Source organism: Phodopus roborovskii, unplaced genomic scaffold (assembly GCF_943737965.1).
Source record: "Phodopus roborovskii unplaced genomic scaffold, PHOROB, whole genome shotgun sequence".
NCBI classification, from domain to species: domain Eukaryota; kingdom Metazoa; phylum Chordata; class Mammalia; order Rodentia; family Cricetidae; genus Phodopus; species Phodopus roborovskii.
Genome location: NW_026126514.1, coordinates 17,877,292 through 17,888,930, shown reverse-complemented (window position 1 = coordinate 17,888,930; position 11,639 = coordinate 17,877,292). Strand labels below are relative to the sequence as shown.

The 11,639-nt window shown below is 44.0% G+C and overlaps 1 protein-coding gene across 4 annotated transcripts in view; it reads left to right on the top strand.

Moving 5' to 3' along the window:
- Positions 1-9,474: 9,474 nt before the first annotated feature.
- Sos2 (SOS Ras/Rho guanine nucleotide exchange factor 2) overlaps positions 9,475-11,639 on the top strand; it is a 207,751-nt gene continuing 205,586 nt past the window's right edge. For 2 of the 4 annotated variants that reach the window (XR_007835198.1, XM_051195927.1), the window contains exon 1: positions 9,477-9,676. Coding sequence is in view for 3 of the 4 variants with exons in the window: in XM_051195927.1 (XP_051051884.1) it covers positions 9,590-9,676 (87 nt within the window). In the remaining variant the exon portion in view is untranslated. Of the gene's footprint in view, positions 9,677-11,639 lie in introns of all 4 variants that reach the window. The other 2 variants (XM_051195930.1, XM_051195928.1) reach the window with 2 other exon arrangements.

Here is an 11,639-nt window from a genome sequence, read left to right as displayed (position 1 = left end):
TGTATTGTAGGGCATGACATTCTTTTAATATGAAGAGTCAGGAAAGCTTACATTATTTTGCGATGTTTTATCTGGAAACCGAAAATGCTTGATTTAAAAAAAAAAAAAAAACACATGAAATTACACATTTCTAAGTAGCATAAAACTCTCAGTGTCTTTGTAGGTCTCTCTAACGTGTAATGTGGCAGCGTCACGCCATCGCAATAGTGGTGTACCTGTGTGCTTGTTACCTACATCACAGTTTCCTGTGCCCGGGAAATGAAAGTCCCTAAAAGGACTTCCCTGCAATTTTTTTTTTTTTTTTTTATAAGACACTGGGTGTAGTATTGTGTAGTTTTAACCAATTATTTATATCACACCTCTGTCCTTTGGTCACACTAAGGTTCCCAAGATGTTGGCCAGGATTACTGGTGATTCATACCTACTTGGGTTTTCTAAATTCCTATAAACTTTGCGAGGACATTTCTTCATATCTAACTTGGAGGCATTCACTTCTGTAAACCGCGAAAGTGCCTTACATTCTTCCTGTGTACTTACTGAACATGTTGAGTTGGTGCCAAGTGCCATACTGTATATTGTATACACGTGTGTGTAATGCCATACTGTATAGTCTGTGTGTGTGTACATATGCATGTGTGTGTGTGTGTGTGTGAGAGAGAGAGAGAGAGAGAGCTGATGAAATGTGTCTTAACAATTCAGAAAGTTGGAAAATAGAAATGTAAGTGAAAAGTTAGCGACCATGGGGGCGGAGCCAGCCCTTAGGTGTGAGGCTTCATCATTTCTCTTGTGTGTTCTGTTCTCTCAGGGTTAGTCTTCCATTTTCCTCACTGACACTGTGATGGACACCTGAGAGGGATGTGCGTGTTGACAGAAAAACCTTTTTTTTTTTTATTTCTTCTTCACTTCAGCCCTTGGTGGCTACATTTATTAAGCTCTCCCATCCATTAATTTGAAGGATACATATTATAATCTTCAGTTCAAGAGACAGCATCTCCCAGGTAAATAGATGAGGCAGTTATTCAATCCTTGGGATGGGCACATTGAAACATTCAGAAATCACTTACAGAGGAAACTAACCCTAGCGGTTCTCCACAACAATAGATTCCTACAAGAAATGTTCTGCACAGAGTACTTCTCTGTTCTTAGACTCGGAAGTGGTACAAACATTACATGAAGATTATTTTACTGTGAATCAGATGAGGATATTTTCCTTTTAGATATGGTGAAAAATGGGCAGTGGTTTCTCCGTGTCACAATCTGTGAGGATCTTGTGCACACGCACTAAGCTGTGAAAGACTAAAGTTACAAAAATAGCTGTCATGATTGAAGCAACCCTTATTCCATTTGGGTCTGTATTGTATGCTCCAAAACAATAGAGAAAATTTTGTTGAAATATGTCAGTTATTCTGTTTCTAAAATATTTGATATTTATGTCAATAGGATTTTTTGTTAAATACTGATATATAAGAATTTTGTGTCTTTCTGAGAAAAGAAAAACATGTATATTAGTATTAAAATATTTTAATGATCCTTGGTGTTATGGTCATGTTTTACTTCCATTAGAACATTTACTGAGGCTGGCTTGAAAGTTGGCTCAGCAGTCAAGACCTGGGTGCTCTTGTAGAGGACCTGGGTTCTGTTCCCTGCATCCACATGACAGCTCATGACTATCTGTAACTTTAGTTCCAGGGGATGAAATGCATTCTTCTGACCTCCATGCAAAGCACATATATACATGCAGGGAAAATGCCCATAGACATAAAAAAATAAATAAAATATTAAACATTTACTGAGGAGCTAGAGAAATGGCTTAGTACTTAAGAGCACTGGCTGCTCTTCCAGAGGACCCACGTTCAATTCTCAGTATCCACATGGCGGTTCAAAACTGTCTGTAACTCAGGTAAGTGGTCCACAAACATATGCAGGCAATACACCAATGCACATAATAAAACAAATAATAAAATTTAAATGATACTTTTTAAAAAGTTGCCAAACTTGGGAGCTAGAGGCAGGCAAATTTCTGTGAGTTCAAGGCCAGCCTGTTCTACAGAGCAAGTACCAGGACAGACAAGGCCACACAGAGAAATGCTGTCCAAAAAAATTAATTAATTAATTAATAATAATAAAAAGTTTACTGGAATGGATAACCTTGTTGCCTAACACTTCATTTCTATCCCACAAGGAAGTTACTTATGCAAGAAGGTAAACTAAAGGAAATTCCTGAAATTGATCAGATTTGCTCAGCCCCACCCTGTCACCTTGAGCAATAAAAAGAGTCTGTCTCAGATGGAACAAAGCTGAGTTGCAGAAGATTCTCAGTCGAGCCCAGACCAGCTGCCTGGAGCAAGCAGAAACTAGACAAGCTGCCTGGAAGAGTTAACATTAAGACCAGCTGAGTTACTTGTGCTGTGTACAGGCTTTGTAGTGTGTGCCAGGTCCCCAGCTTTTGTGAGCTGTCACCCATGCTGGGGTAGGCCTTGGGGATGCAGCTGTCTGAGTCACTTCTCTTGTGAGCAAATCCTCCCTTATATTCCTGTAAGTGACCCCAATAAAACTCATTGGTTTACCAAGCTGGATTTGGTAGTATCCGAACTTTGGTCTGTGGTGGGTTCCCTATCTGGAGTGAGGAGACCTGTGTGGTTTGTTAACAACAACCCTATATTAGGTAAACTATCCAGAAGCTAGGTCAAATGGCACATACCTGTATAGCACTCAGGAGGCTGAGCAGAGGATCACAAGTTCAAAGCTAGCCTGGGTTGTGTAGTGAGATTGTTGTCTCAAAACAGTAACAGAATTGCTTCTGTATCTGCATAATATAAAATTGAGGTATAGAAGTTTATATTTTGGGCTGACAGTGAAGCATAGTTTAGCTTCGGAGTGTTTAGTTTGTGGGGAACTCTTGTACATTTTTAATGTTTCATATTATGTAACTTAACTCTTAGCCACACATTTATGTGTGTATCAAAGTCCTTCCCTTGATCCTCTTGGGTTTGCATTGTTGGAGTAATGCCGTACTGTTGGCAGAATTCCACTTTTCCTGAGGGCATTTGGAGATCTGCCCGCTAGCTTATGGTATAGCCTCAATTCTTGGAACTTTCTTCAAAAGATAGTGGCTTATTTTGCCAAACGCTGGCATGTGGAAGTCTACTGGGGTTTCATTGGAGGCTGTCCAACCCTAATGGCAGTGACTGTGAGCTCTTTGTGCACGTGTGAGCCAGGTGGTATGCTGTGTGTGTGTGTGTGTGTGTGTGTGTGTGTGTGTGTGTGTGTGTGTGTGCTTTTAGGCTGGCTTTGGCCTCCGGGACCCTTCTCTAGTCAGATGTTTTCTCATATTTCTGAATATATTTATTATCGACATGTAAATTTAGATAATTGGAGGAGCAATGTGAAATCAGTTACTGGATTTTTAATTTTTTATTACTGTATATATATATTGAGTGGTCATGCCATGCCAGCAAATGCAGACCTCTGTGGAGTCAGGTCAACCCTTCTATTGTTATTATAGTGTCTGGGTATTCAACTCAGGTTTGGCAAGCTTCTTTATCCAGGAAGCCATCTCACTAGACCCAGTTAATTTTCCCCAATATGTAAGGTGAAAGGGAAAGAAAAAGATGCCTATGGATGCTTTCAATCAGTCTGAATTGTGGTGATACATTATTTATGATTTATTAAAGCTTGCCTGAGGGTTCAGAATGCAAAGCCAGCTACAAGCCTTAGAGGCCAGGCAGTGGTGGCACACACCTTTAATCCCAGGACTTGGGAGACAGAGTCAGGCAGGCAGATCTCTGTTAGTTCAAAGCCACACTGAGCTAGATGAAATTGATTCAATCTAAAAGAGAAACAGCTCACACAACAAAGGTGATCTCAGCACTTGTAGGGAGTGGGGAGTGGAGACAGTGATATGGCGGAGTGGAGTGAGGAATATAAGGCAGGAGGAGACAGGAGCTCAGGATTGCAATCTGAGGCTTGGTGGAGAGAATACAGTCTGCATTTCATGCTGAGGATTCCTGGATATAGGTCTAAGTAAGAGCTATTGGTCAGCTGCTTTGCTTTTCTGATCTTCAGCTTGAACCCCAGTATCTGTCTCTGGGTTTCCATTATTTGTGGTACATTGTACCCACTGAAAAGTTTAAAAATGGAAACAAAGACCCAAATGCCTGAAAGGAAAAACAATGCTGATACCAACAGGCTCTACTTTCTGCCTTCAAATCCTGCAAAGGGTCTTGTTCTCTTTGGTGAGTGTTACCTTCTACAACAAGCAGGCCCTCATATCAAAGCTATCTTATGTTAGGAATCTTTTTGTTTTGTGGATAAAATGAGGATTTTTGTCTTTTAGGTGTGGCAAGAGGTATGTATGGTATGCCTGAGTCGCTCAGGGAGAACCCCTTCAATTCAGCAGATCTGAGAGACAGTGCTAAAAGAGATCTCTGCTTTTAATACCAGCGGTTGGTGAACTTCTGAGAGTTCCAGGCCAGCAGGAGCTGTATAGTGAGACCCGAAACAGGTCTCTGAGTAGAAGCCCTTGAATTTCAGCCACGTTTTACTTGTCTTTGATTATCTTTAAGATGACTTCTAACTTTGGTGCTCTGGAACAGTGATAGGGCAAGTAAAAGGGCTTTGTAACCGTGTTGTTTTCCTCCATGACCTTTTGATTGAATTTTACTTAAATCTGTCCACTAAGAATATAAGAGATGTCTTTTGAACTCTATATCTACTACACCTAGTAATTAAAAATTGTGCAAATTACTAATATTTGGGAGCAAACAAATGTTTTTATTTTTTTGTTGAGTTCCTTATTCTGGAATCAGGGATCATGTACATAATGATTGCTGACAGGTCCCTTGTTTGGATCTATACTGAATAGAAGATGAATTCATTGTTGTTCATAGCTTAACTTAACAACTGACAGGACTTGTAAAGATTTTATTGTATTTATAGAAACAAGAAGAACTTAAACGGTTTCTTTCCTTTCCACCTTTATAGGAGTTGTGTGGGACGGCAACTTATTAAAAAATGATTTCTAGTCTTTTTTTTTTTTTTTTTTTTTTTGGTTTCTCTGTGTCTTTGAAGCTGGTCCTGGAACTATCTCTTGTAGACCAGGCTGGTCTCAAACTCACAGAGATCCGCCTGCCTCTGTCTCCTGAGTGCTGGGATTAAAGGCATGTGCCACCAAGGCCCGGCTGATTTCTAGTCTTGTAGTAGTAGCAATAGAAATGTTATGACCTTAGAATTATCCCCAGAACAGCTGGAACATTATTTCTGTTTAAGAGCAGTCTGTATGTAATATACTGACACATGAAGATTACTTGCTTTTCTTTTATTTGGAGGGGGTTCTAGGGGTAGAAGGCATACAATCAATCAATCCCTTAGAATTTCATTGAAAATTATAGTTGTCCCCTTAAATGATTACCCAATCATGTATGTGTAAAAATAATTAAAGAACAAAAGAACCCTGAATTTGAAAGATAATGGAGGGGTTTATGGGAGGAACTGAAAGGATGAAAAATTGATATAATTATATTTTAATTAAACAAGAAGTAAATTATAGTTGCTGTTGGGAAGACATTTTCGACATGCAGTCTCTTGTAGGGGGTTGTGATTTTGAAAAGCCTGAGCATCCAGTGAGGGTCAAGGATGCTTTCTCTCCACATTTTGTCCAGCTGCACCTTCTCCAACTTCTTTCAAATGGGTAGCTATAAGTGAACTAAAGCTATGGCAGGGAACCATGAAAGTGAGTAACAATAACATTTATTATTTCCTGTGGTGTTGCTTTGGTTTGCTACAGACTGACAGCACTTGTAACTTTAAATAAATTGAGGAAGTTTGAAATAGTAAATGAGAGAAATGTCAAATAAATCCTTGAATTTTTTTTTCTGTTGGAGAACAGCAGTAGTAAAAATATTTAACTTTTTTTAAAAATCATGTATTATTATGTATACAGTCTATATGCTGGGAGAGGGCATCAGATCCCACTATAGATGGTTGTGAACAAACATCTCTTGCTATGGATTGAACTCAGGACCTCTGGAAGAGCAGCTAGTTCTCAGAACCACTAAGCCATTTCTCCAATCCCCTGAGCTGTCTTTTAAAATGAAAAATATGTCCTTGGGACAATCAAGTTTTGGGAGAATATTATTTTTAGGTGTGTTACTTTTGTTTAACTCTGTGAAGCTGTGTTCCTGTGCCTGTCTAAAACACCTGATGGGCTAATAAAGAGCTGAATGAAATTTAGCATTTATGTTTAGGAGATACACATTTCCTTTTTTTTTTTTTTTTTTTTTTTTTTTTGTGAGATAGCTTTTTCAATGTTTTGGGGTTTTTTGTTTGTTTGTTTGTTTTCTCATCATTTTTCCCTCTTGAGGCTTAATCCCCCTAATTTGTAGAATCATGTCTATAGATTAGGAAAATTAGCTCAAAAAATTAATTGCTGCAATTGTGTTTTTTTTTTCTTCCTAGCTTATCATTATTGTCTTTTAGCTTGGCCTGTGGATTTTTTTCAGGCATTTAAAAAATAGATGTATCAGTCTAGATTTTTGTGTCATATAAAAGTCTTTTTTTTCCCTCTTAGGTCAACCCCCCCCTTTTTTTTTGGAGACAGGGTTTCTCTGTGTAGCCTTGGCTGTCATGAACTTATTCTGTAGACCAGGCTGGCTTCACACTCCCAGAGATCTTCCTGCCTCCGCCTCCTGAGTGCTGGGATTAAAGGCGTGTGCCACCATGTGTACATGTACATCTTTGACGTATTGGGTTTTTTTGGCTGCATAGAGTGTGAGATATGGATTTTAGCAGTGATAATAAAAACCCAGACAGATATTTGGGTTCAAGCCGAGTATCAAAAAAGCAAAGCAGCCAATCACTGGAGAGTTCTTCTTACTGTTAGAATGCAGGCATCTGTACTGGCCTGTCCTTGGGGTTCTGACAGGATATGTCCTCAGCTGCAGCCACAAAGGCAGTACCTGTGCATATTCACCATGTTCCCTTTTAAAAGGGCACAGTCCCCTCCTTTCTCATTCACTTTCCCCCCAATTTAAAAAAAAAAAAAAAGCCTTTCACCCAAGCTCTTTTAAATCACAACACTGCTTTTTAAAATTATGACACTTGCTTCTACCAAGGATGAGGCAAGCCTGTCCTCAGTGTGACAGAATACACTGCGTCCTGTCTCTACCCGCTTGCCTTATATTCCTGTCTAGTGCTGGGATCAAAGGCATGCACCACCACTGCTCAGCTTCTGTGGCTGACTAGTGTGGCTAGCTTTGCACTCTAGTCTTCAGGCGAGCTTTACTTGTTAGATCTTAAAATATCACCACACTGGATTCCACCGTTCTTCTTGTTGTTTGTTCTTAAATGGCCACTTGTCTAACTGGGAAGCTCTCCTGGTGTCATTCTTGGATCCTCCACGTCATGTGGATCACATTTCTGTTCGCCTAGCCCAGAGATCACAGGGCAGATGCCTGCAGAGACTCGGCAGGTTACATAAGAGTGCCAGATAGGGAGGATAGCCAACTGGAAATGGGTGGCACACTTGTGTAAAAAGGACGGTCTCTCCATTGCCTGTTGGCTTCTTTGCAGAGATGAAGTAGGCCACAATGTTGCCAGATCTTTGTGGAATGCTGGAGATGGGCTAAAAAAAAATATGTAAGCTGTTGACTTTAAAATGGTAATAGCAGTTTAAAAATTTTAACACTGGCTTGGCTTTAAAAACAATCCATCTTCAGGCCAGATTTGGCCCAGAGGAACCTTCCAATATTCTTTGCCAAGAATAAAACTTCCTACCAATGACTTTCCTATGAGAAAATATAATCGCAGTCTGATAATTTGACAGCATTGTGTTTTATAGCCGGGGTTTGGGAACTGTAGGGAAAATTAAGGACGCTCTGTAAACCAGAGCATATTTAGTACATGGGAATGTGAACATGGCCATTTATTAGAAGACCTTTAAAAAACTTTATTACTGTGCCGGCGTGCATATGTGCATGGGAGGGGGAGGGATGAGCATGCATGCCACATTTTAGATGCAGAGGTCAGAGAACAACCTTGTGGAGTTGGTTCTTTCCTCCTTCATGTGGGTTCCAGGAATGGAACTCAGGTCGTTAGCCTTGTGTAGCCGGTACCTTTACCTCAGTAACCTCAGAGGACATTTTTGACACATACTTACTTTAAAAAACAAGTATTCCGAGTCTGCCCTTCTTTGTGGAGACAAAATGGTGTATGTGTGTGTGTGGGGGGGGGGGGGCAATGCTCAGCTACTGATTCTGGAACTGAAATTATGGCACAAGCTGTCTTTTACAGTTCTTCCATTCCCTTCCTCCTTGCTGGTGGCTGGGTGCATGTCTGTTCACAGCTTGTTGGAGCAGATTTGTTCAGCAACTTTAGTGGGATGAAATTTGGGCTAGTGAAAAAGTTCCCAGAGTTCATGCCTCTTCAACTCAGAAAAGCTTAGGGTCAGAGGAACTTTTCTGGTACTAATTAGTATGACTGTATCCCAGGACCTAGGTTCTGTAGAGCCTGAAGTGGAAAGGATTTGAAGGACATGATTAACAAAACAAAACAAAACAAAACAAAAAACCAAAAAACTATATATGAAAGTTTTATGAAGATACCTTTTTTGGATACACTACTTAGGTGAAATAAGTCATCCGGCCCCGAAACCGCGCGCTAAGCGCTTTCCACGACCCCACGTGATTTTATGAAACAGCTACTACTATCTCCTAAATATATAAAGGAGCCATGTAGCGCACAAATGAAATATCCTATCAGACAAATGTCCTCCTCGCCCCATACCCGTGTACTGCCTCCCAGTAAAGCGGTCATGGCTCGAGGCTTCCCCCCAGAGCTGCACCGAATCAGGGCTGTCTGCAAACCCTGAGAGCGCTGCTGAGTGTGTCTGGAGCAGCTCCCACCCCGCCCGGCGCACATTCCCAGGAGAGACCGATTACCCTCTCGGCCCCCCGGCCCCGCACCCGGCGCCTCGGCTCGCTCGGCGGCGCGCATGCTCCGTGCTGGCCTTCTCCCTAGACTCAGGAGTGCGAGCGCGGGGCGGTGGAGCCGAGCCGCGGCTGCTGGGACCCGGAGCTCGGCGGCGGCGGCGGCGGCGGCGGCCAGCGCTGTGCACGCCGGACACGCGCGCCCGCTCGGCCCCGAGGGTCCTCTGGAGGTGACCCGGGCGGGCCCGGGCGGGCGGCGTCGGCTGCGCGGAGGGCGGGGGAGGCGATGAGGACACTGCGGGCCGCCGCTGTCCGCCCGCCGCGGCCGTAGCGGGAGTCGGGGCGGGGGCGAGGCCGGCGGTGCTCCGGGCTGCGCACCCAGACAAAGGAGGAGGAGCCGCCCGACGAGCCGCGGGGAGAGCAGGGCGCCTCGGGCCGCCGCGCTTCCTCGGGGCTGCGGGGCCGCCGAGCCTCGGTGAACGCCCGCCCGCCCGCCCGCCCGCCCGCCGGCCCGCCCGCCGGCGCCGCCCCCGAGCGCTCGGCCGTAGCGGCGGCCCGGGCGGGAGGCGGTGGCCCGGGCGAGGCGAGGCGAGGCGAGGCGGCCCGCGCCCTGCCTGTCAGGCCACCGGGCCGGCCTCCGATGCGGAGGCGCCGCGGCCGGGGCCATGCAGCAGGCGCCGCAGCCCTACGAGTTCTTCAGCGAAGAAAACAGCCCGAAATGGCGGGGACTGCTGGTCCCGGCCCTGCGGAAGGTCAGTGCCCGGGCCGAGGGAGGGAGGTGCCGCACGCGGGCCGGCGGGCTGGGTGGGCCGGGTGGGCCGGGCCGGGCGCCCGCAGAACTTGTAACGGGGAGCACGGGTCGCGCCCGCTCCGGGTCCCCGGGCCGAGCCTTCTCTCCGGCCTGGGCGCCGGGTGCTCATAATTGCCTGTTGCATCCCGAAGGACGTTTGCTCAACTTTTTTTTTTTTTTTTTTTTTTTTTTTTTTTGGCCTGGTCCCGGAAGGAAGGTTTTGTTATGATCATAAAATTGGATTTCATGTTACAGTCATTTCGTCAGGCAACTTCCGCCGTTGACCAATTTGTTGTCCTCAGGCAGGATTCGGGCAAGACAAAGTCCCGCTGGTTTTTAGTTTCAAAATCAAATGCAGTTTCACACCGAGGAACTACTTTTAATTAAGTTCTTTGGGGGTGTTCGCCTCGGGCGGTTTGCTTGCCGAGGTTGCCCATTCGCTTGTGAGGCAGTGCCCCCCCCCCATATGGATGTGTATTTCACATGTGTGAAGTGTCAGTGAGTCATAGTATTCGTTTTCCCAGCTCTTGAGGTGAATCTAAAAGCGCCTCTCCACTTCCTGCAGAAGTCTTACCTGAATACAAGGACTGCCTCATAAAATTTGGTCAGTTTGTTGGCAGCGATGAGAACATGCAGTCATCGTTGGAGTTTGGATGCAAGGCTAGGATGCTTGTCTTGTACTGGTTGGTGGCAATCACTTAGGAAGTTAGGTAATTGCACAATGGTTTTGTTGCTGTTGTTCTTTTTGTAAGTGAGGCACATGGGCTCAACGTTAGCGGTCATGCCTCCCGAACATGGGCTGCTTCTGAGACATTTTGCCTTTCCTGCAAAATAAACACGAATTAAAATAATAGTAAATAATAATAATATGATGATGATGATCATCATCATCATCCTGGGGTAGTGAGAGGCTCAGCAGGGGAAGGGTGGTTTGCTGTCCAACCACACAAGCTTGATGGCCTGAATGTCATTGTTGGAAATCCAAATAAAGGTGGTAGGAGAGAACTGACTCCAGAGTTGTTCTGGCCCTCGTTGAGGATCCACCTCTCTCTCTGTCGCTCTCTCTCCATACACACACACACACACACACACACACACACACACACACACACACACACACACACACCAACTACTCCAGTTAGTTAAAACTCCACACTTGAGGGAGCCTGTAAGATGGCTCAGGGACTAGAAGTGCTTTTTTTTTGGCAAGTCAGATCACCTGAGTTAATGCCCAGAACTGACTGGAAGAGAACTGACTCCCAGAAGTTGTTCACACGTTCACACACACTAACAACAGCAACTACACTTGAAAAGTAATTCATCGTCCATTTCTAGGAATGGGAAGACACCTTCACGGTAAAAACATTTCCTGGTACTTTCAGGATTTCAAGTTTTCCATTGGCATAATTCTCATGAGGAGATGTTTATTGGTTTCCTTGGGGAAGCACACCGAGTCATGTCATTTTAAAGAACTTGGTGGAAATGGAAAGCATGTTAAGTAGTCATAATGAAAACTGTCTTGAATTAACACTGGGGGAGGGGGGGTTAGCCGAGATAGTCATTGGCCCTTCCACCTCACGGAATGGCGGAGTACCTTTATCAGCTAAATCTGTGTTGGTGACATGATGCAAGTGTGTGCCCATTAGTACTTTTAACAGCGAAAGATGGCTTAGACTGTATGATCCTTGATGCACAAGTACACATTTAACTTTTCAGATTAGATCAGAAACAGGACCAGAATTAACACCCAACTCCAGTCTCTTGCTTTAGACCTACTGCTGTGCATTTACATGTCCTATTTGTTTCCAGGTGCTCTGTAGGTAGTATATTACTTCATAAGGAAAGAAACACATCTGTGACAATTTGGTCTTCTGTAGTGAATGTTAAAAGCAGTTAATACTACTTTATATTAAATTAGCATTATA